The 25,308-nt window shown below is 43.2% G+C and overlaps 1 protein-coding gene across 1 annotated transcript; it reads left to right on the top strand.

Moving 5' to 3' along the window:
* The first annotated feature begins 655 nt into the window (after positions 1-655).
* Positions 656-25,308, top strand: LOC144767355 (vomeronasal type-2 receptor 26-like). Its single transcript, XM_078650825.1, has 3 exons — positions 656-769; positions 2,598-2,721; positions 24,386-25,308. The coding sequence occupies exons 1-3, from the start codon at positions 656-658 to the stop codon at positions 25,306-25,308; spliced, it is 1,161 nt and encodes a 386-aa protein (XP_078506951.1).

The raw sequence follows: 25,308 nt of genomic DNA, 5'->3' as shown, positions 1-25,308 counted from the left end.
TTCTATCCCTCCACCGTGGGGAATGGATGTGTATAAGCTGTTTACGTTGGCGGTGCATAGGATAAGATTTTCCCCTTCATGTATTTGTACTTCAGCAAGTTTGGCCAGGAATTCGGTGGTGTCTTTTATATAGCTTTTTTGGTTCTTTACTAAAGGCTGTAAGTAATGATCCAAGAATTTACCCACCGGTTCGTGGATAGAACCTCTAGTGGAAACTGTCGGCCGAAAAGGTTGGTCCCTTAAGCTTTTGTGGATCTTTGGAAGCATGGTGATGGTTGGACTGCGGGGATTTTCTACTGTAAGGTATTTCCTGGTCCTTTCATCGATGATCTCTTCATTCGTTGCTTTGCAAATGAGTTCCTTTAGTACATTCTTGAATTCAGAAGTCGGATTCCCCTCGAGTGGCATATATGTATTAGGGTCAGAAATGTGCTCCAATATTTTGGTTGTATACATGCTGGTGTTTACGATTACTAATGTGCCACCTTTATCTGCCTTGAGGCATTTGATTGCGTTGTTGTTGGCTATCTTTTTCAAAATGTCTTTGTCTTTTTGAGTGATGTTTGATTGTGGCTTCCTTTGAAAGTTAATTCTAGCAATGTCTTGTTTGACCAAAGTTTCAAAGGTGTCTATGCTTTTGTGGCTACTTGGCGGCATGTATGAACTTTTCGGGCGTAAGCCTAACAGTTGGTCAGGTTTCACCTCTGTGGATGGAGTTAGCACGTTGCTGAAGAAATGTCTTAACCTCAATTTTCTGGTCAATTTGAAAGTACTTATCTCTAGTTCGAGAAGGTTGCTGGAATGGGTTGGAATGAAAGATGTGCCTTTTTGTAAAAGGTTGATTTCGTATGGTGTTAATGTTGTATCAGAGATGTTAATAACTAGCGATTCTTCTTCTTTGTGGCTTTCTTTGAGCTTCTTGTTTCGGTCTGGTTTGTTCCCTTTGCCCCTCCGGGGTCTTTCGTTTCTTCGGGGCCCTCCTCTAAAACTACTCCATTGGTGACAGCTCCATGCTGGGACTGGCTAGTATTGGAGTTGGGTTCAGTGCTGTGTCTCTTCATGGTATCTTTGATTGGAAAGACTCAGATCCATGGTAACCTATGGTGCTGCTGATCCATGTTTCTACAGTTCAGTAGTGAACGTCTCTGAAGAACATCTGGTTAGAAAGCCTCTGAAGACCTTTGCTGCTGCTATCCCAGTGTACAGGTGGGCAATTACATTGACGACATAAGGCGGACATCTTTTGAATCCCAAAGTTATTTGCATTAGTATCTCAGAAAGTTTAAATTTTTGGTGATCTGTTTATTGTGAACAACGTTTCCTAAATAATTGATTCATATGATTATGTTATATGTTCTGCCCTATCTTCGATCGAAGATCAGTCTTCCAAAATCTTCCACTTTCAGTCTTGTTCTAAACATGAACTATGGCATCACCATGCTGAACAGAGGTGTCTGTATGTTCGACTATTTGCCCAGCAGCACCCAATATTAAACAATGTTGCTAGAAGAATGGTACAGGGGATTCCTTTTTAGAAAACGGGCAGTACAGGTGATCCATTATTAGAAGAAGGGTCGTAGAGGTGATCCATTACTAGAAGTAGGGTTGTACAAGTGATCCATTGCTAAAAGAGGAGTGGGGCAGGCGATCCATTATTCAAAGAAGGGTTTTAGAAGTGATCCACTATTAGAAGAAAGTCGATACAGGTAATCAGTTGTAAAAAGAAGGGCTGTACGAGTGATCCATTGTTAGAAGAAGGGTGGTAGAGGCAACCCATTATTAGAAGGGTAGTACTGGAGATCCATTGATAGAAGAAGGGTGCTACAGGTTATCCATTGTTAGAAGGGATATACAGGTGATGCATTGATAGAAGAAAGGCTGTATGGGTGATCCATTGTTAGAAGGGTGGTACAGGCAATCCATTATTAGAAGGATGGAACAGTAGATCCATTGTTAGAAGAGGGGCGGTGCAGGAGATCGATTGCTAGAAGAGGGGCGGTACAGGAGATCGATTGCTAGAAGAAGGGATGTATAGGTGATTCATTGTTAGAAGAGCTGTGCAGTCGATACAGGGGACAATGAAAGATCTTTCTGGTCTTGCAGACATAGATCTAGCTCCAAAATAAGTTTTGAGGACGCAGTTCAAAGGTTTCTTAAAAGAATGCCCAAAATGTTCTGCTGCAGACAAATGATTGTCCGCAAGTACTGAATAATAAGTTGCATATCAAAATTGCTTGCGAAAATTATAGCTTAATAGCCAATATATTTGGGAAATTGTGCTCTGAAATAAATTGAAAAACATGGACTCTGCGTGATAGAGAATGTAATACTCACTCCAGTAAACTCTCAAAGAGAGAGTTCATTCTTCTAGGCCTCCACACACCAGCAGGAAACCTACTGTGCGTAAGGTTTTCAAATTAACCTTGGTCTTCATAATGTAGTAACGTGCATTATTGAGTGCGCTCATGTTTACTGTGCTGATACCGTGGGACACATGGTAACATTGCATGAATTGTCAGGTCTAACAGAGAATCCTAAGCATAGGTAATGACTACAGTGAATGCATCTAACTATTACACAACACATTTTCTTCCCAGGTCCCACGCTCCGTCTGCAGTGAGAGCTGTCCTCCAGGATTTCGGAAAAATTTGCTCCAAGGACAGCCTCACTGTTGTTTCAGCTGCTTGCCATGTTCAGAGGGTGAAATTTCCAATCACAGTGGTGAGTTCATAACTGCGTTGTGTTTGACAGATGTCTCTCCTCACATATCATACCAGTGATGGCTAGGGTGACCAACTGGCATTGGTGCAAATTCAGGACGGTGAGTGTAAAAATTCAGGACACAGGGTCAAAATTCAGGACACAAAGTCAGGACAGGAGGTCAAAATTCAGGACAATTGGATAAGTTTTACAGACACATCAGAGGTTGCGCAATAGTATTTAAGTAAGCCCAGCCATATCCAAACATATTCAACCATTTGCAAACCTATCCATTATGTATCCTTCCATCTATCATTTCACTCATCCATCCCTTCATTCATCTTTTCATTCATCCATCATCCATCCATCCATCCACCCTTTCACCCTATCCATCTGTACTCTCATCCATCCACTCTTCTACCCATCCATCCATTCACTCATCCATCCAGCCATGTACCCTTTCACCCATCCTTTCACTTACTCATCTATCCACCCAGTCACTCATCCTTCCACCCATCCACCCTTTCAGTCATCCATCCATCCACCCTTTCTCTCTCCATCGACCCTTTCACTTAGCAATCCTTCCTTCCATCCATCCACCCACCCATCCATCTACTCATCCACTCATGAATCCATCCATTGACCCTATCACTTATTCATCCTTTCTCTCATCCATTTATCCGTTCACTCCTTCACTCATCTATTCATCCTTTTGTCCATCTACCCTCTCTTTGACTCACTCATCCATCCTTACATCCACCCTTTCACTCATCGGTCCATCCATTCACCCTTGCACTTATCAATTCATCAAGCCATCCACCTTTTCACTCATCCATCCTTTCACTCATCTATCCACCCATTCACCCATCCAGCTACCCTTCCACCTATACATCCAGCTATTTACCTTTTCTCTCTTCCATCCTTCCACTCACTCATCAATTCATCCATCCTCTCTCATTATCTATCTATTCAATCGTTCATTCATCCATTCACCCTTTCACAAAATCATCCAGCCATCCACACATCCCTTCACTTACTCACCCACCCACCTTTTCATGTTATTTTGAGCTGAGCCTTTTTGAGAAAAGGCCCATCAAGAACTTCACCCTCGCTGCAGGAGCCATTCCAGGACTGTGACAGAAGCCACCCAGGGCAGAGACAGGATCCACCATAGGAGGGGGACAGGAGCCTTCACAGGCCGGGGGAGGAGGGACAGGAGCCATCACTGGGGGGGCAGGAACCATCACAGGAGGGGGGCAGGAGCCACCACATGGGGGGACAGGAGCCATCACTGGCGGGGGGGGGCAGGAGCCACCACATGGGAGGACTGGAGCCATCACGGGGGTGGGGTGGCAGGAGCCATCACAGGAGGGGGAACAGGATCCACCAGGGTGGGAACAGGGGTGGGCATGCAGTATTCTAGTATCCTCTTGGTCTCTTCCAGGGTGGGGTAGGGCTCCTCACCCCCTCCTGGACAAGACAACGAGAAGACAGGCTCTCTTTCCAAAATGTTAGTTTTGCCATCCCCAACTGTGATGTATATTACGTAAAGGAGATACTCCACGAGAACTGATTTAACATTGTCCTCCATACTTTGTTAATCACTGTGGGTGCGATTATGCCATTTCTTTATTTTATGACATTATAGACTGCATGTTTGAAGAACCGAAGTTTGTTTACAATTTAGTGACAGTAATTAAGCTCTCAGTGGCGGCTCCTCTATGGGGGCGTTTGGGCACCGCCCCCCTGGTTTCTCGCCATGCGAGAAGGCAGAAACAAATGGTAGTTATTACCATAATAACTACCATTTGTTTCTGCCTTCTCGCACGGCGCGAAAGCAGAAGTTCCTGGTTGGGGGTGGGCGGTGTTATTCGAGGGCAGGGGGGAGTGGCTTGCCCACTGTTGTTAATACTGTCTGTTTGGGCAGCCTGAGGCCGACCAAACAGACAGTATTAACAACAGTGGGCAAGTCACTCCCCCTGCCCTCGAGTAACACCGCCCACTCTCCCTGTTCTCTCTGTATGCTGCAGCATACAGAGAGAAAATGACGCAGGTGGGGCAGCGGCCGCACCAATCAACAACGAGGCGGTGGAGCGGAGGGAGGCTGCCTGCCGCCTTCCTGATGACGACGAGCCCAGAGGAATTCAAATGAAGCGACGGTGAGAGTCGGGAGTCTGGAGCCTCGGGACTTAAGAAAAGCGGGAAGCCAAGGTAAGTTATTTATCCCACCTCCCCCCCCATCCCCTCCGCGGCGACAACCCCATTTCCTCCCACCCCCACCCGCCCGTAATGCCGGCCGCGACTGCAAAGCACAGTCCCCATAATAGCAAATCCAGACTGAGATTCCATATGCAGGTCACATTTAGAGGTCATAGCTTCATAATTAACAACAGATAGTCAGGGTTGTTAGTGGCCTAACCCGAATCATCTTTAGCTGCCACCCTGCCAAGAAAAGACCAGCGTATGTCAGGTATAGAAAATAAAACGCAGTGCTCACAGTTAAAGTTTGGCCACGTTGCGAAGTACTGCTCTAGAGAGATGTGGTGGATTGTTGCCTGCTCTGTTATGTGTCACACTGTGCAATTTAATGTTATTTGTGAAATGGTGATATTGTTTAATTAATGCACAGCTGGCGAGTGTCCCATTGTTTCACGGTGCTCAGGGGAAAAAATCGGGTGTGGCAGGGGAGGAGCGAAAGAGTCGAAAAAGGCAGTATGGCTTAGTAGAAGTGAATGCAGGCCAGTCTCGTTCTTTTATAGGAGAAGACATCAATTCTGCAGGGTTATTTAACTGCTTAGCGGCAAAGAATTGAGACAGAAGCAAACATACATGATATTAACCTGGCACCAGTATGGGTTATCTGTCAAATAGAAAACAATGCTACGTCTGTGATAAATTGCAGGCCAGGCCACGTAGTAATGACAAGCAGGTCAAGTGGAGGTGCGCAGGAGGGGCCGATATTGGTACTAATAATTTAGCATCATTATACTTCAATCATATGCATTGTCACAGAAACACACTAGAATGCGTGATCATTGCTCTGTGCCTCTGAAGAGAGGCCAACAATTGGATGACCATGCATTCTGCACACCTTTTTGACTCAGTGACAGGCACCGCCCTCAGCCTCAACTCCAGGGCTTAGCTCTCAATTGTGGTATGCAGGCGATTCGGTTTAAAGCATACACTGTACAAGAGTAATATGCTAAACAAACAACGAGCAAAAAACCAACGTTCTATGAGTTTTCCTTTAAAAATGAATATAAGAACAATATTTTTGGATAATTTATCAAAGAAATAGTCCTGAAACTTGAATCTACATATGACCATTTTTACAAACCTTCTGGGAGGACCCTATGAAACGTCGATCTCTCTTACGCATAAATCACTTGGTCTTAGCCTCACCACTTTCAAATTCCACCAGCCACCACTGTAAGCTCTGTGAGAGAACTACGTGCTGCCTCAGTGTAATCAGGGCCGGTTCTATGATGTGTGAGGCCCCTCTAAATTGCAGTGACGCATTCAGGGCTGTTTGCATCTGAATAGATGCCCCTGCTCCTGAAGTTGCAGCCCCTCCCTCTCAGTCACATTCAAGCACCTCTTAACAGCTCATCAAGGGCTGGAGGTGTGAGGGTTGCTGTGCCTCTCCAATGCTGCTAGATATCTGCGCTTTGATACAGCATTGGAGTCAAGAGGGAGGTGGGTGGAAGCTGTGCCTGGTTAAAATTACGGACAAATGGCGTCCGTTAAAGAATGCTTCACGGACAACGGACAGACGGCCGAAATTACGGACTGTCCGTGAAATTTACGGACGGTTGGTCACCCTATGATGTCCCATTACTGTGAGAGCATTATCCATGTTGCACCAATGACTCCTACAGTTTGATTATACCATACACTTTACCACTGAAAGCACTTCTTTGACACAATAGTTTGCCTAAAAATCCACCTCGAACTGCTGACTGCTAGCTGACATGCCCTGTCTATGCCAGTAGCATAGAGAGACAGGGCTTGGATAACTGGTGAACTCGGAGGACGCATTGTGGGTGCATCTTGCAGCCCCACAGAATAATGTCACTTCTCCTCCCTCTGACATTCTAATAAACCCTTTCTTACCCCTGCGTGTGTTTTGGACAGAGGTATAGTCAGCAGTATGTTCACATCCTGAAGGCAGTATGCCTTATCTTCGCAGGGCTTCTAAAATGCGATTTACTTCCTCTGAATGAAGCCCTCCTCTGAACCTTTTACCCTGTTACTGGAACCAGGAAATAGGAGCATATTACACTTATTTTAAAATGTTCTTTTGGCCAACACATGATGCATGAAGTAAGTTTAATTGTAAGTACATTTAAAAGGCATTCATATTGCACCATCCATAGTACCTGCCAACTAAGCCAATGACCACTTTCGTTTCGAGCTCCTAGCTAGACATTACTCATGGCCAAAAAAGTTTGTGCATTAAACCAGGCTATCTCCAACCCAACACCAAGGTTATGGAACTCTTTTCCATTGCCAGAGCACCTGGGCCCTCCCACACTCCTTTTAACACACTCCTTTTAATTGTGAATTAAAACACTGTTTTTTCCAGAAATATTTCAGGTAAGTTACAACATAATACTGTTGAATTGAAATCACCTCCTTTTTGGAAATATGACTGTAGGTTTCTTAGAATATTTTGTTAAGATTCATCTTTACATTCTTTAGCAGGAGTTTTTCTAGTGATTGCATTTTGTCTGTTAATGTAATTTGTTACCATTTTACCTATTTTACAGTTTGAACGTGTTGTGCAGTTTTTCGTCTACAATATTTTTTGCAAGGTTGTACTGTGATAACTAATTAGGATAAAACAAATCAAATAAAATAAAGGACTTAACTGGAGCCAGTCAAAACTTCCATAATATTTAAACCAGTGCTGTCTTCAGCTGGAAAATGATATTAATCATCCATCAGTGAACATAACTGAATATGTTAAAGAAAAAGTTCAAGGTAACAAAAGTAATTAAGGTTTTACGTTGCTGTAATTCACAAGATTGTCGTCTGGTATGTACACATAGTTATTAGTTGTATCTATATATTAACATGTTCTGAAAGGCTGCCATTTTGTTATGCTAGGGTTCCAAAAACAACTCTGTGAGATTCTGCTGAACTCTGCAAACGGGCGGGAGTGAGCCGCTGCGGTCGATAGTGGGAGTACCTGCCGGGCGGTGACGTGGGGAGGGCGAGGGGCATGGTTGGAGGTAGTAAACTATGGATTACAGAGGTTTACAGGTAAGTAAACATATAAATAAATAAAACTAATTTCATTGTGTGCACTGCATCCCCAAATGCAATGCAGTGTGCACAACGAAATTCGTTTTATTTATTCATATGTTTACTTACCTGGAAACATCCGTAATCCATAGTTTACTACCCCCCCACCCAGCCCCTCCCCCTCCCCACATCACCGCCCGGCAGTTACTCCCACTACAGACCGTGGCTGGGAGTGAGTACACACAAAAAAATCAACATGAACGGCATCGCTGGTCTGCATGGGAGTGGTCATTTTGTTTTACCTGCACTGTGTTCTGTGTTCTGTGCATGGTGCTGTGCTTGATTTGTCAATCCAATTTAAATATGTTCCATTCTTCCTCAATCCCACTCTTCCACCCCTCATTTACCTTTTTTATTATTAGTGCATGTCTTTGTGTATTTTATGATTTTGTCTTTTTAGTACTTTTTCTGTGACTTTTTGTACTTTTCTTGTTTTCCTTTTCTACTTCCTTTAGTTCATCCTTTCTGCATCATTTTCTTGCTTCTTTTTGTTCCCGACCAGCGCCATGTTGGCACAACAGGTAGCAAGTGGTGACACCAGTACGACTGCAACAACCTGTACACCTTCTAATCACTGGCATCGCCAAGGGGTGCTGCCCCACCCTATTTTTTCAGAGGCCGAGATGACCACACTTGTTTTTATGTGCAGCACCACCTCCACTCTATTTTGGCAACAGGCGGCAGTCCTGGGAGTGGGTACATCCTGCATGAACATCAGCTGCTGTTGGGGAGAGTGCACCAGTGCATGCACCGGTGCGCTGGGGTTTAGTGCATGATGCAGCAGCTGATGCACCGCTGGGCGAACCTGTTGGGCAGGGTACAGTAGCTGCAAAACCTGCTGGATGTTGAAGCCGTGGGGCTCAGTGAGTAATTATTTATTTTATGTTTACTACAATGCTAATATTTGTTTTTCAATTAGCATGCTGCTCACACTCAGAGGTAAGTTAAGTTTCTGTTAAAAATACTATGTGTTTCAGCTTGAGCTAGCCAGGTGCTCTGTGGTCGGTGCTCATTTAGGCTGAATATGTAAGAAGTCATGATGACTTCTCTGTCCTGTCACTGAAATAGTGGTAGTAATATCAGTGAGTTAGCATTCTCTGTGTCATTTTTTATGTAACTCATACCGTCCCATTCTCCCAGTGATGTGTAGTATGCATCTGTGCATTAAAAAGGGAGACTGAGTTGGCCCATCAAAGAGGGTTGAGAAGCAAACATCACTACTAGTGATATAGGCCATCAGATTTAGAAAAGTATAACGCTACTAAGTTTGCCTGTCGAAATATTTTTGGGGAGATCGGCTGTACCACTAATATATTTTATTTGAATCTCCTTTATTTCTTACATCTGTACCCGAGTGCAAGAGGGCATTTCTGGTGGCTGCCAACAACAGTGCCGAGGAGGGTGGAACCACCACAGTCACGGACAATGATTCTGCTGTCTCCAGTAAGTCCTGTTATTATTATTATTTCCCTAACTTTTACCTCTCGCCACTATTAGAATAATTTTGCCTTGTTTATTTTTTATACGCTCTACTTTTTTTAAAACTCCTCTATCTAATGTTTGTTAAATTCGTCTTATCCCTGCATTATCAATTTTTTCTGTATTTCATGTTTCTGTACTACTGTGTAGCTTTTTTCTGCTTTGTAAGTAAGCTTTCCCTCTCTGCTTATATATCTTGTGGTACTGTAAGGCTAAAATAAAAGACTTTTGATAATCTATTGTGAAGACTGCCGGCCAAACTAAGCTAATATTCGCCACGCATGTTTGTTGAGAAGGTTTTCTTTTTCTTGCTCATGCTCAAACAGTCAAAATGAGATAGTGGCCTTGGCCATGGTGGACACCCCAAATCTTGTATTATCATTTAATTATGGTATACCAGCGGTTTCCATGAAAGTGCAGCATGGCAGAAAAGTATGAGGTACCATTGCATTTGCCAACCAAGACCATATGTCCTTCGTTGACCATTATTCCACCCCCTCATTGAGCCTCAATGACTCAGAGTCATCATAGCTCTGACCCTCTTTTCCAAACGGTTTATGGTTGGCTTGACAACCTGGCTATTCTAACATTGTCAACCAAAAAAGCACCAAAAGGGGATAGTTTTGGTAGAAGATACTTGTAACCGAACTTTAGTGAGGTATAGAGGTTGTATTTTGTTAAAAACAAATTACTTAAGAGAGGTATCTGGAATCTAAAAAGTGTTTATTTGTTTCTACCCACACAGAACCCTAGTGCTGGGGCCAGCTGCAGTGCCAACGCACCGGAGGTGAAAGAGGAGGCAGTTGGAGATGGAATCCCAGCGGTGGCAGGGAGGGTTGGTGCTAAGTCAAATTGCTTGCTTATCGATAAATGAAGAATACTCACTGTAATTGTTAGGTGAGGCTGATATCCCACCCATCATCATTCATCCCCTTCCTGTCCGTGGCATTTCGCCATGCATAGCCTAACTGCAGCATGGTTCATTTTGGCACTCCAGCGTTGGCTATGCAATGTGCATCTGCGTCAGTTAATGACGAAATTACGAAGTTTTCAATGTATTGCAAACCAAAAACAAGGTGTACTTCCTGGTGCCCACTCAGTCACTTCCTACTAGTACATCACTCATTTATTACTTCCTAAGTTCTGTCCCAGCCAACCAAAAAAATAGAAAAATCCATCCTGGACATGTGCCATATTTTCTAGCCAAGTGATTTATGTATATATATTTCATTGCTTCCATAACAGAATTACATCTGTTCAAATTTTTCCCTTTCATCATTCATCAACTACAGTGGCTGACATGATGACCAGTGACACCCCACTATCCTCTAGCAAAACCTCTACCTTCAATAATCCCTCTAACTTACTCTGCAGTAGAGTAAATTTCCTTACTGCCAAAGGAAGGTATTTGTTGGAAATAATTTCTGGTAGAGGGCGAGGCCAGGGAGTAAAGTGGGACTAAGTGCATAATTTAGAGTGTGGCGGATGCGATACTCTGTGACGAACATGCAGAATAAAATCCATATTCTGTTCCATTCCCTTTACTGTAGTGCATCATTTTTTCCACTGCCTACTTACGGCAGACAGAATACCTGTGTTTAATACATGACATGTGTGCTGTAGTATTTTTATTAGTCACCTACCTCTTTGGAGTCAGTGTAGAATTGAAAAGGCAGTCTGAGAAGAGCAGAACCATTGAAATTAAAGTGAGATAATAAGTTGGGCATTCCAGCTGCCCCAACTTCAGACTGCAAGGAGTAGCAAAGTACCCGACAAACTAGCATGCCTCCATTAATTTGGCATAACAAGTATACTGTTAATTGTGCTGCATAGTGCATAATGCCACACTCATTAATTAGAGGTAGTTTATTTAAATTTTTCATACAAAGGGCATCATTAGGATGGCGGGCAGACTTTGTCCGCCCGCCACCCTCATAGAAAGGCACTGCCCGCCATTCGTGCGGCAGGTACCGTTGGTGACATTAGGATGCGCCCGCCACACTGGCGGGCGCATCCTGCATTCTTGACATTGCAGCGGGCTGCAATGCCAAGATGGCATGTCGTGTAGTTCCATGCACAACGTGGCAGGCACCGCTTGGTGCCTGCCATGTTGTGCATGGAACTGCAGGGAGGTGCCATAGGTACCCCCCATCAGGGCCAGACTGGGAACTAAAACCAGCACTGGCAAAGTGCTTGGCCGGCCTCCCTCCCCCCCCCCAGGGGGTTGTGGGTGCCGCCGAGCTCTTTGACAGGGCCAGTTTTTGGCCGATTTTGTTACAGGGCCGAATTTGCAGCTATGCTGCAAAAATGGCCCTGTCACAAAAACGGCCCCCAGGGGTCCCAAACCGGCCCCCACCCGTGCGGGGCACCAGGGGATTGCCCGGTGCCCGCTAGTGCCTGTCTGGCCCTGACCCCATGTGCATCCCCTACCCCCCAGAATTCCTGGGGGCCCGCAATGGGCCCCCAATGGCGAAAAATGCCTGCTTTTCCGTGGCGGCAGGCATATCCCACTGACATGCTAATATGGATGGTGGTGTCTCCCAGACACCGTCCACCGGGCGGTGGCGATACGCCCTCTATCCTAATGACCCCCAAAGTGTCTACATCGTGTTTTACTAGGAAATCCTTTAAAAGAAAAAATCTTTCAGTTGTAATCAGGTGGTATTCTGGCTTAGTTACTTGCAGCCAGTCAGTGCTTTTATATGAGGCCTGTGTTTTGAAAATTTGGCCCTGTGACTAAAAATTCCAAAGGCCCTAAGGGACCATGAATGTTCTGCTACTGTGTCACTATATAAACAAGTGTTTACATTGATGATTATTTGCAATTTCTCTTTTTTCTTTATTCATATAGCTACTTCTGCTGGTCTACCATTTCATTAGGAGATAACAGCATGGCTGCAGATGTACCTAATGGAAGCCATCCAGACAGAATATAGTCGGCTGGTGGTGGAGCAGGAGGCAGAGGCATCTGCCACTGCACCGGGCCACAGTGCGTCCAGCGAGCCGCCAGTGCCTCCATCCCAACCACAACATCGGCAGTGTCACTGGCAGCTGGGATCCTCCCAATCCACCACTGCCTCCCCCCCACCCAGGGTAGGGACTTTTGTTTTGGGAGGAGAGGATGGGAATTTGGAAGGAAACATGGAGTTGGACTTTGGACATTTTGTTCGACATTAGTTGGAGACGGAGTGATACTGATTTGTTTTGGGGAGAGGGGTTGGTCTGTAGTGGGTGGAGAGGGTAGGCTTTGTATTGTTAAGAAACATGGGGAATTCTTTATGCCTAAAATCTTTGTTTCAGCATGATTTTTTAATTTGCTTATCATAGTGTATACCAGTTAGTTATACACTTGTCCTACTACCCTCTATGACTATAATGAGACTAAGGGTTATGTCATTGCCACTGCATATATTGACTACAACAGCCTATAAACATTTTCATCGTCAGTAGAAGCAAATTACTATTACTAACTAACTAGTTCACTTCACTCCATAGTTCTCTTACAATAATAAATGAAGAGATGGCTCCTACCTGTGGACTCAGGAGTGGACAAGGTTAAGTCTGATTGATGATGTTGACAAATTATGCTATATGTCTACATTTTGGATCCCTTTTGTATGTGGGTGGATAAGTGGGGCCGGTGTGGACTGTCTCTAAGGTAATAGAAGATCCTGCAATGAGTTGGTGTCGCTTTCACCACATCGGCCCCATCAAGTGAATGATCCATTTATGGTTTAAATTAAGTCACACTTCAATAAATCACACAGCCCGGGGAAAGAAAGTTAGGGGTTTCATGAATGGATGGGAATGGGAAGTTGGAAAAAGGTTTGACAAAGACAAACACTACACAACAACAATATTCATCAGGGTGATGAGCAGCACATCATCAAATCTGTTCTGGAAGGAAATGAAGGAATGACAGTTCAATTAAAGCACTGCGAACAGTCCTTCAGCCCCAGAGACAGAAGTCACCATATATCTAAATATTCTGTCATCTAGGTTTAAAATATACAAATATGGACGAGTGAGCCCAAACAGTTATAAAAGTTATGATTTTAAAAGAAAAATGATACTGTATTGGGTGAGGCATCTGCATTCTTCTCGAAACGTCTGTCTTGGCTGCCTCGCTGAACTGGTCTGGTAAGGTGAGAGGAGTGTTATGGAGCTCTCGCCTTTCATACAGAACAGAAGGTGCCTGCAGATTGTAAAACAGAAACAATACTGTAAAGTCAAGGAGAAGGACAGAAGATAAGCTCCATGAGGATTGTGCCAAGACTCAGAGGCAGAGCAAGAGCAAAGACTGCTGCAATTATTTATCATGACTCATGTATGATTAACTTAGGAGTGAGAGTAATTTTATAACCAATCACATACAAGTTGCTGCATATACCGGGACGATTAATCTCACAACTGTCATCATAACATTTGCCAAGTGCGTGCATTATGTGATGATGTGATATCACATGTTTGTCTCCAGTTACAACAGCCCCTCAACCAACCACTTAATAGAGGAGTTTCACATTTGAGCCAACACACCAATGATGGCTGGTGACCTTTGAAACCAGTGGAGTGTAATATGTGCACTGAATTCCAGTGACCAAATTATTCTAGGCCCATATTCACATACTCAGTCATTCTCATTCACTCTCCCTCACTCACAGCACTTATTCTCAATCAGTCATGGTTTTTCTCACTCACCCATTACTTTCTCTCACACACATTCTCTCCTACATCCCACCCACTCTCCTCACCTGCGGAAACAGTATTTTCTTTTCCGTCACAGCTGTCAATATTTCAACTCTTTTACATTGCCACATCAAATGGTAATTACTATTGGCTCTTGTGTGAAAGTTAACCTGGTTTCTCAGTAGAGAGGCAACACCAGGGACTGGATGAGCGTATATGACACACTGGCAGGGAGGCACAAGTATTCCCATTTGCACAACCAGTCAAGTGTGTAGAAAACCCAGCAGTGGGTTTCTAAATGTATCATCACAGAGATGCAGCTCACACAGTGCACCTGCTGTGACACGGGAAAAGGACTGACACCCCCCTTTTAACATAGTTTTGGATTGCGAAGTGCTTCGGTCATCCAAAGCCTCTCAGGGAGCAACAGTTTGCTTGGTTTCATTCTTTGAGGCATTTTGCTATTGTCTGATACTGTCTGTATTTTATCATTTTGAATACTCTATTATTAGAAGGTTTTGAAATAAACTGCACTCAAGTTTACTTTTCTGCTCATTACACCATTCACATGCAAAGTGCTTAGGGGCCATATGTATCAAGCTAATTAGCATTCGCATAGGCCGAAATTTTTGCGAATGCTAATTAGCAAAATGGTATGTATCAAACACATTTGATGCAAAATAAGGAATAGCAAAATTTGCAATTCCTTATTTTGCGATTGCACTTAAGGAATCGCAAATTTAGCGATTCCTTAAATGCAATGTATCAAACAAAAAATGTTCAAAAAATGCCATTAAGGATTCGCAAATTACCACCAACTTCTAGTTGGTGGTAATTTGCGAATTCTTTTCAAAAATCATTTTTCCAAAAAACAAAAGGTGCCATATGACGCCCATACATGCCCTTAGGGCATGCATGTGCGCCATATGCACCCAAATGTCTTTTTCAGGGGTGCAGCAGGGTGTTCTTGAGACACCCCTGCACCCTTGAAAAAATTCCTAATTTGCGATTAGCTAATTGCTAATCGCAAATTGCCCCTTCATTCCTATGGGCCTCCTGGCCCATAGAAATGATTGGGTAATTTGCGATTAGCAATTTGCTAATCGCAAATTAGGAATGGTAAGAAATCGCTATTAAATAGCGATTTTGTACATACATACCATTTTGCATTTCCTAAATAGCGATTCCTTAAAATTCGCTATTTAGGAAATGCAAAATAGTTTGATGATGCATATGGTCCCATATCTTTTTCTTGAAATAAAGGGGTTTATGTTTCCTTAATTTTTAAAAAACAAATGCATCTGTTTTTCGTGCAGACAAGGCGGATTTACTTATTTATCCTAACCTATTTTACTTTTCTTTATTATGCAATGACCTCTGCTGGAGACACCTGGGAAAAGGCTGGCAGGACAGGAGAGGCGACTTAGCCCTAAAGGAGGCCTGGTGTCGGCCGGGTTTCTCGAACTGCAGTTGTCTGACAAAGGATAAAATGAAAGTATACAGATACACTGTACATTCACACCTAAAGCATGCACAGTGTAACTGTTTACTGCATGGTCACATGGCAAAGGCCTGATCCACCCTCCTCCCTCCCACATTGGCTGCCTTTTCCACCTGAGGCCTCAGTCATTGATACATAGCCCCGGGCAGGAGAGGGCTGAAACTCACAATGCCCAGGGCTACCTTAAAAAGTAAAGCTTGCACTGCATCATAATGGGTGTTTCCAGGAGGGCCTGAAAATCGACAAGCCAGGGCTGGAACACGGTACGCCATGGTTTAATCTAATCTCCAGAGCTTGACACATGCGCACTGGTGCATATGTTTATGAAGAGTGCCTGACCTCTGTACCAACACAGAAGGAGCTTCACATAGGGACAGCAAGTAAGGCAGAACTCATTTTTAAATTACTTTTTCAATCATTACATTGGTAATTATAAAATGTACATGTTGATTATTTAGGAAATTGGATGGGCGCAACCCCTTTGCCCAAAGCTAGAAACCTCACAGCTGCTCACAGACTCATCAGCATTTCCCCAAGTCAACGCACATCTCCAGTCCACTGAGCTGAATAGGCCTCTTAGAGGTCGCCATGTTGGTTCCCCTTTGTTGTAGTTGATAACTTCCTTCTGGCTGTTGAGGTAGTCTCGCCCTGAGTCCTTCTATCCTGACTCCAAGTCACGGATCTCTCTGACTCCCGTCATGACCCACATGAGAGATATATATCTGTAGTGCACTGCAATTGATGAACAAGAAGAGAAAAGGAATTTGAGTGTTTTGTGTTGATTTGTGTTTGTTAACTAATCTGACTGTTCTGGTCTCTGACAACCTAGAAAAGAAAGTACAGCAAGGAGTGGACCCTGCACATAAATCTTCCTAAAGGTGAAAGTGCTAATCACCGTCAGGAAAAATCACTCATCAGGCCCCAAACATCGCAAATCATCGAACTCAAATTTACAAAGTAGTTGAACACCCTCCCTCACTGTTTGCCACCACATAAATCATCAATAATCACTCACAATCACTGAATAATATATCACTCATTAGTGCATTAGTTATCTTTTCCAATCCAAGCACAGTGGTACACAATTGTATCTCTTCTTTAATGGAAGCAACACATTGGCAGTCTTTTAAATCAAATCATCTTTACTGGGGAATCTCTGATAGGGGATGATAAAAAGGATAGGCATGGGATGGAGGAAGGCATTGTCTCCAATGTCCATGAAGGGAATAGGAAGGTTTCTTCATAGAGCACTGGTCCAACTCAAATCCAGCCATGCATGTGCCTAAAAACGGCGGAGCTGCATAAGTCAGACACAAACAAAATATATAATGTTCCTCTAGCCATTTTTTATGTATTTATTTATATATTTAAGAGTTTCTATAGGGCTGGCCAGACCGAAAGGTATCAGAGTGTTTGACAACATTTTCACTACGATGACTGACAACAATTAGTTCAGCAAATAGCAATGTTTCTAGTTAAGTCAGATTGAGTCCTAGAGGGGGACACACAAGGAGGAACAAAAGTAGTAGGGTGTAAAAACCATCTTCGGCTGGGCAACTGTTAACCATCGGGATGAGATGCCTGTTTCAAAGAAACTTTACCGTGCTGGGCAGTTACTATCCAGTAGGTTGAGGTGCCGAATGAGGAGGAGATCCTTTATCTGTCTTTTGAAGTTAATGAAGGACGTGTTAGTCCAGATATATACTGGGATGGAGTTCCAGATTTTAGGGGCATTGCCTAAGAAGAAGAGTGCCAGAGTTCTCTTCAATTTTTGGGTGGAATGATTAGAAGGATGTTGGTGCTCCTTAGGTTTCTCGTCTGACCTGCCTTTTTGTGTTTGGATGCATGGTAAGCTGGTTTGCTGGTTTGAAGGACTTTGTGAGTGAGACATGCCAGTTCTGAAACTGGAACGAGCTTCAATCGGGAGACACTTTATTTTCTTTAGCGAGGGTGAGATGTCGTCATATTTTTTTACTCTAGTGACCATCCTGGCAACTTCAATTAGAGTGTTTGTTGGTTGCATTTGTTGGACCCCCCACTTAAACATGCCCATAATAGTGGCCTGAATTTTTTTCTTTTGTGGTTCCACTGATGTAGGTGAATTCTGGAGAGAACTAAGAGGTGATATACTCAATGTGCATCTTGGGGCAGTCCCTGTATGAGATGGTGTCTCCATCTGTCTCTTGTACCATTGTGGGGTTGCTGAGGTGGATAATACTGGTGCACTGCTGGGGAAAGGGCAGTTTTGGGTAAAACTGTAACCCTATTCTTCCTCATCACTTTCACCTCCTATTGTGATCAGAGCTGATTCCCCTCTCTCATCACCACCACCACTTGCAGCAATTTTTTTAAGGTGCGACTCCCATCGGATTTGTATTTTTTTTCATAGGAGTTGTTTCGCTTCCAGTACCACCATAGTGTGAACCAGGCTTACCACAATGAACATGAGTGTGGCAAATTAAGCATATTGTCCTGGTACCCTCCGGCTTGCTAATTGAAAAGAAGTCCTAAACATGAAGGATAACTTTTTCAGTAGTCCACTGGTGCCACTGCTAATGCTTAAAGAGCTGGAGGTGGGTGGGTGTGTTGACAATTGCCTTTCTTCAGTGTATACTTTGAGTAAGGTAGAGGTAGATGCAGGTCTTAATAGGAGGCTTCACAAATATGGAAACTGGTGGTGGTGATGGTACCAGTGCCTCATCCCTTTGAGCAGGTTGAATAGGAGGGGTAATGTTGGTATACTCAGAGCTAAGGGTGGGCGGCAAATTCAGCTCCACTCGTGGAATTTGTAAAATTTCAGCAATTACGCGTTCTGTGTGGAACGCGGAATTACCAAAAATTAATCGATTCACGGTGTAGCGGAATTCTGAGCACGGTGAGTACGTAACCAGAGCTATTGCACAAAATGGTGGCATCTTCTTGGATAAATATGCAGGGAAGGATTCATTCTGGCATGATGCTCCTGTCACAAAAATTAAACCTCAGCAGGAAGCACTTACAGATACAAATAAAGCAGATGCCAGAGTTGAACATGAAGCTCAAATTCAGTAACGCATTAATCAGCCCAACAAGTTTGTGAGCACGATCGAGGCTGGGCAGGTGTGCTTTCTCCCCACATCTACCATCAAAAATTGGCTGTGATCCTTGATGGAGGTCTTTGCACCCATGAGTTTCTCGAGTGCAATCCCCGTATAGTTCCTGAGACCAGGAGGCTCTTTCTCCTCATCTGCTGCTCTGATCGGTCTCTGACTCTGACCTTTTATAAACAAGAGGGATGTGAATTTGCATAGAAGCCCCGCCCGTTTGGCCCTGCCCCACATACACTAGCAGTATGCAACATCTTCCTGCCCTTTACCCACTATGATGGACAGCTCACTCAAGGGACCCCAGCTCCTTTCGGCGCTGTGGCAAAGTTACAGACATACATGGTCACTGGAGATAACTCTTCTGGCTCGCAGCTGTAGTGTAGGAAAGGCACTATACATTTACCCAACGAGGAAGCACTTACTGATTAGTCAGTGGTATTCCAGTTGAGTAGAGGTATTGCACAAAACGGTGGCATATTCTTGGATAAATATATGCTGGCCAGGATTCATTCTGGAAAGATGCTCCTGTCACAAAAATATATTTCGCGAGCTAGCGGAATTCCACGAGCTTGCAGAGTTTTTTTGATGTTTCGTTGAACTTTGCGTAACACAACTACGCAAATTCTGCCCACCCCTACTCTGAGCAAGTTTCCATGACAATGACTGGCTCATCCACTTTCATATTTGTAAGGCTTTCAGGAACTTTCCTTTCACCTTGTCTCTCCTGGCATGTCTCTGACTCAGTTGAGATCCAATCCATGTCCAGATCATCAGAACGGGGGCTTGGAGTAGATGGTACCCTACCTTTTTCTTGCTGGAGATCTAGAAGCCAATGGCTTAAGAAGAGGTACTTCTTGCTCAGCAGGAAGCTCAACTTCCTGTTCGGCTTCTACTTCAGGAAGATTTACTATTGCTGGCTGCGGCTCCTGTTGTTCATTTTGCTCAGTCTGTTGCGACAATTGGGTACTAGTTTGCAGCTGAGACAAATCCAATTTGGACTCCCCACTCATCACCATGATTCCAGTGGCTGCCTTGAAGAGAGACAGGGCGTTGGGCTTATGTTGGGGTTGTGTCATTGATGCAAGAGTGCTGCTCCTAGATTGCTCCCCAGAGGAAGGTGAAGCAGGCACACCACGTTTCCTGAAAAAGGTGCAGAATGACACTCTAGTGGTGAGTTTCTTCATCTCCTCCTCACTGGACACTTTCTTGGCCACATCTTTCTTTGAGGCAGTCTCAAAGCCATGTCAGTTGGCAGTGGCATGCAGCTGCACAAGGGTAAGAGACTGGAGTACTCATCTGTTTTGGTCGAGTCACTTTGTGTCGGCCGTCCATCTGGCAGTACTCTGGTTGTTGTCTATTGTGCTCATAAAAGCAAACAGGCAAGAAAAACATTTAGTGAAAAGTGGAATTTTGCAATTTGAATTATTCATAGTATAGACAATATAATTTAATGTGGTTAGTATTATCCTAAATATTTAACAACAATAGTGCATCCATTCCAAAGACAAACAACACCACCATAACATAATATATGTATTTTTATTTTTCTCAAAGTCTTAGTAGCGCAAACTTGACTTCAGAGCGCTTTACATGAGCACCAGTTGTGTTACATGAGGACACATTCATTTTTGTTAGGCTGGGATGATTAAGTGATTTGCCCAGAATCACAGGATGTGAGCATCGTTGCCGAGACTCGAACCAGGTTCCCCAGATTTGAGGTCGACCGTCCTAGCCGTTGTGCTACATCCTCTCCCCAATTAATTTTTAATCAGGATAACAACATACAGATGCAACTGTCATACGGCATGTACCTCTCCAGTAAAACTGTGCCTTTGTTGGACAATATAAACATTGGTATTGTGCTTGGCTGATTACATGCACACCCTCAGGATCGGTTAACTTATAGTCCTGCTAGCTAACAGTGTACCATCCGTACCCCTAATCTCACAGGATAACAAATGTCTGTGCAACATCAGAACATTACAACCCTGATCCCCAAGAAAATAGTGGTAACAGAGCTAGAAACTTTTTGCTTGAAATCTCATGCATACCCAAAAAAATACACAAGAAATACTCAGCAAGGTGTATCAATATTTATTGCAGTATTGTGATTCTTGTATAAAATATGTATGCTGTGATAATCAATAAAATGAACCAGAGTAGAATATTTAGCATTATGAGTACAATGTATACGAACAATTGCACTATTGTGCTAAAGCAGTGAATATATGCTGCCATTTAAAAACTGTGGGCCTCATTTATGAGGCCTTGCGTGAGTTTTGCGCTTCCGATGCGTCACTTTTTGTGACGCATCGGCGGCGTAAAACATGCCTCCTGATGCGCACTATTTACAAAGTCACTTTGTAAACCCCTGCGCTACATCATACCTGCGTCAGGTATAATGTATGCAGAGGGGGCGTTCACCCGCAAAAAGCCTCGTAATAGTGACGCAGTGAAATCTATGAGATTTCGCTGCGTCACTTTTAGGATGCTGTTGCGTCAAAATCTTGCGCCTGCCTCACAGCAGGCGTAAGACTGACGCAAGCCCTTTCACATGGGGCTTTCCCCATGTGAAAGGAAGCATTGCTGGAGTTGCGTCACTTTTGTGACACACTCCAGCAATGCGTCACTTTTGCGCCTACAGATACGTCAGAAATACTGACGTATCTGTAACTCCTTGCGACATGATGCGTCATATTATAAATATGACGCATCAATCATGTCGCAGGGAGAGCGCAGTGAAAAGTGACGCATCGCTGTTTTCACGCAGCGATGCGTCACTTTTCATAAATGAGGCCCTGTGTATAGTGTACTCCTACTAAGCACTCCCTCACCACCTTTTGCCTAGGATGGGTGATCTGCCAAATCCCTGTCAGGTGGTCAAACTTTCCCATTACCTGCAGGCAAGTGTAAACAGGAATCAGCTGAGCTGAAATTCCAGCATGAAGTGACCTTGCAGTGTAAGCTGAGTGCTCTTCTGCCCTAAACAAGGAATTGGTCTGTATATATAATAAACAGCACCCATGTGGCCATATCGAAACCCCAGTCAGGCTGCAAATGGTTATAACTAGCTCAATAGCTTTGTTGCCTACCGGACTATAACATAAGTAATATTTTAGCAATGAACTTTATCCCTTTTACTAAATGTTCAAAGTGTTGTGATAGTGTGCTTATGAAGTGGAAATTTAAGCAATGCTGCTTTAGAGAATGTTATCCTCCATTACCAAGCATGCAGATGTATATCAAAAGTACATCAAGCAACTTAAGAAAATCAGGCATGTAAAATGGTGGTGTTGCTAACTGGGCCTATCCTGACCACGTGACATAACTGTTTACATTATGTGCATCTAAGTGAGACACCGGTGGCAGTCAGGGAGGTGCAGGGGAAAATGGAATAATCCTTCATAAATGAATGCTGGTGTGTGACTGTGGCAGGCAGGGGAGTCCAGGGGGTAATTGAATAATCATTAAAAAATTAATGCTGATGTGTGTGCACCTATGGCAGGCATAGATAGAGGGAAAATATAAAAAACAAGAATGTAAAACTTTTTTTAAATTATAAAATTATTTTTTTGAAAATGTACAAAAAAAATTAAAATACAAAAATATGAGTAAATAAATACAAATTAATTGCTGGTAGACTAGGGGACTATGAGAAACCCATGAGGGGTGAGGAGGTACAGGGGAAAAATGCAAAAAATGCACAAAAAACTGTTCATATATACATGATATTGGCAAAATTAAAAACAATTAGCAAAAACAAAAAAAGATGCATCCCTCTCCCATCAATCTCCCTAGAAAATGGCTTTGAAAACTGAAAAAAGTGGCTGGCTGCACAAAATGGCTGCACACCACATGGACAACTAACAACTGCAAGCAAGGGGCATGGCCACAACAAAGAACACATGCAGGTCTATGGCAAAAGCAAACAGGCTGGACACATGGTCAAGTAACAAGGAAGGAGGCATGGATAGCAAAGAACACATGCAGGCCTATGGACACTGACTACACAAATTGGCCCCGGGCCACATGGCATGGAGAACAAAGACAAATGGTGGCCTACGGCAAACACAGACATACCGGCGGGACGAATGAGGCATGGAAACACTGAAGAAAACACTACCATTAATTCAGTAATGCCAAAAATGAAAATTAGGTGAGCTATAAACATTTTTACAGCAGCATACATCCTCCCAAGGCAGTAAATATTACCACACCAAAGTACACTTTTTCTAGGTAAAAACGTGAAATACAAAAAACACCCACATTTTTTATTTAATCCAATGCCTGCCCTAATGATGTTTTACAACAACATACACTAAATGTCCAGTTGTTTCATGTACACATGACAAGTACTAGGCCTACTGGCTGGGTAGCCCATGGGCAGAGTAGGCCACATGGTAAAATAAATGAAAAATGCTAATTTAATAAACATGGAAAAATGTGCTGAACTGTGCAACCTTTTTCCCTTACAAAAGATAAAAAATGTAATGCAAAAACATAACCTGGGCTTACTGAAACTCCAAGCCACCCACCACAATAAATTGTATAAATCGAATAAAAGTGCAAATAAGTACTGGTGCATCAAACAAACAACACCTTTATAGAAAGGTTTTTGAACTTACTTGTGATATCACAAAAACAAATTACTTAAATTCAATGGTATACATGAAGTAGATAAAGAGAGTGATCCCTCAACTTAGAAATCCACTTGAAAAGTGACCAACAGATGGACAAAGCACATGGGAGAGCCTGCTGGACAGGAAGAGGAAGTTGAAGTCTCTGGGGCACTTCCTTCCTGTAGAAAAATAAATAAATAAAATATTTCTCCGACTGAAAAACAACCGGAATGGTCTATTGGAGTAGAATATTAATTTGAAAAACATCTTTTCAAGTAGATTTAGCTGCTCCTTGAGTAGAGAATCTGCTAGAGATGCAGCAGGCGGTGCTCGCAAGCTTCATGAAAATGACGCCAGACTTCGCGGTGACTGTAAGTTGCGCTAGCGGACAGCAAATCTTGGACGCACTGTGTAGCGGCCAGCAAATCTTGTTGCACTTGCCAGCGTGCGCCAACTGAAAACTAAATCCACCACATGCTGGATGGCAGAATTTATCAGGAACTTATTGTTACACGAGTAGCGCAGAGTTCCTGAAACCAGCCACCTCTGCGAGTGCAATTATATTTCCACCCAGGCCTTCTTAATATATAACGAAAATAGACCCAAGAATCTGAAATATTGCCCTCTGTGATTGAGCAGTAACTTCTTTTTATTTTTTGTATACTCAAATTGCCTTGATTGAAATAATTAAATAATGAGAAACATTGTATTGCAGGATCCCGCATTTACATTTGCTAACCACAACAATAAAATGAAACAATGATATGTGTATCCCAGTCTGTGAATGTGTCTTATTTTCTGAGTTTTAACACAAGTCCAAAAATTGTTATAAAGTTCACTTTAGGAGGGTTGGATTTAAGAGAGTATGACATAACTTATGATAGCTTAAACAGAAAGATATACCTTCATTACCACTGTTGTAGACCTTTTCACCCACAAAAATACAATTTACTGAAATACATTGCTCATCTGTAACTTTCAGGCTAACCACAGTTGTTTTCTTTTAGATGCTATAGACTGCACCAAGTGCCATGAAGACGAATGGCCCAACAAGGCACATAATCTCTGTTCTGCAAAAGCAGTAGAATTCCTCTCTTTCCTGGAGCCACTAGGGATGACATTGGCAATTCTGGCTGCACTGGTTTCGCTTTTTCCTCCCATCATTTTTCTTATCTTTGTGAAGCATGTGGACACCCCCATTGTGAAAGCCAACAGTAGAGAACTCAGCTTTATCCTCCTTTGTGCCCTCTCTCTCTGCATCTTCTCATCGTTCCTCTTCTTTGGTCAGCCAGATTTGGTGAAGTGCTTGATTCGCCAGGCAGCCTTTGGCATTAGTTTTGTTCTCTGCATCTCCTGTGTACTGGGAAAGACCTGTATGGTGCTTTTGGCCTTTCATATCAAGTGTCCGAGGAGTGAACTTAAAGGATGGTTTGGTCCTGTCCTTCCAAAAATCCTCATAACTGTTTGTACCTCTATTCAAACTGCAGGGTGCACTCTTTGGCTGACTATATCTCCACCTTTTCCAATAAAGAATATAAATACCACTCCCGGAAAAATAATCCTGGAATGTAATGAAGGCTCCATTATGGCCTTCTGGTGTATGATGGGATATATGGGGCTGCTGGCTATGGTGAGCTTCATCATTGCCTTCCTATCCAGAAAACTCCCTGACAGCTTCAATGAAGCAAAGTTCATCACCTTCAGCATGCTGGTCTTTGTGAGTGTGTGGCTGTCTTTCATCCCGGCATATCTCAGTGCTTTTGGAAAATATTTGGTGGCTGTAGAGATTTTTGCAATTTTGGCATCTGGCTGTGGATTGATGGCCTGCATCTTTATCCCAAAGGTTTACATTATTCTTTTGAGACCTGATATGAACAATAAAGAATTTCTAATGGGGAGAAAAACATTAAGATATAAAAAAATAAAATAA

The sequence above is a fragment of the Lissotriton helveticus genome, chromosome 7 (genome assembly GCF_964261635.1).
Source record: "Lissotriton helveticus chromosome 7, aLisHel1.1, whole genome shotgun sequence".
In the NCBI taxonomy this organism is placed as follows: domain Eukaryota; kingdom Metazoa; phylum Chordata; class Amphibia; order Caudata; family Salamandridae; genus Lissotriton; species Lissotriton helveticus.
This window is presented reverse-complemented; position numbering and strand designations above follow the sequence as displayed.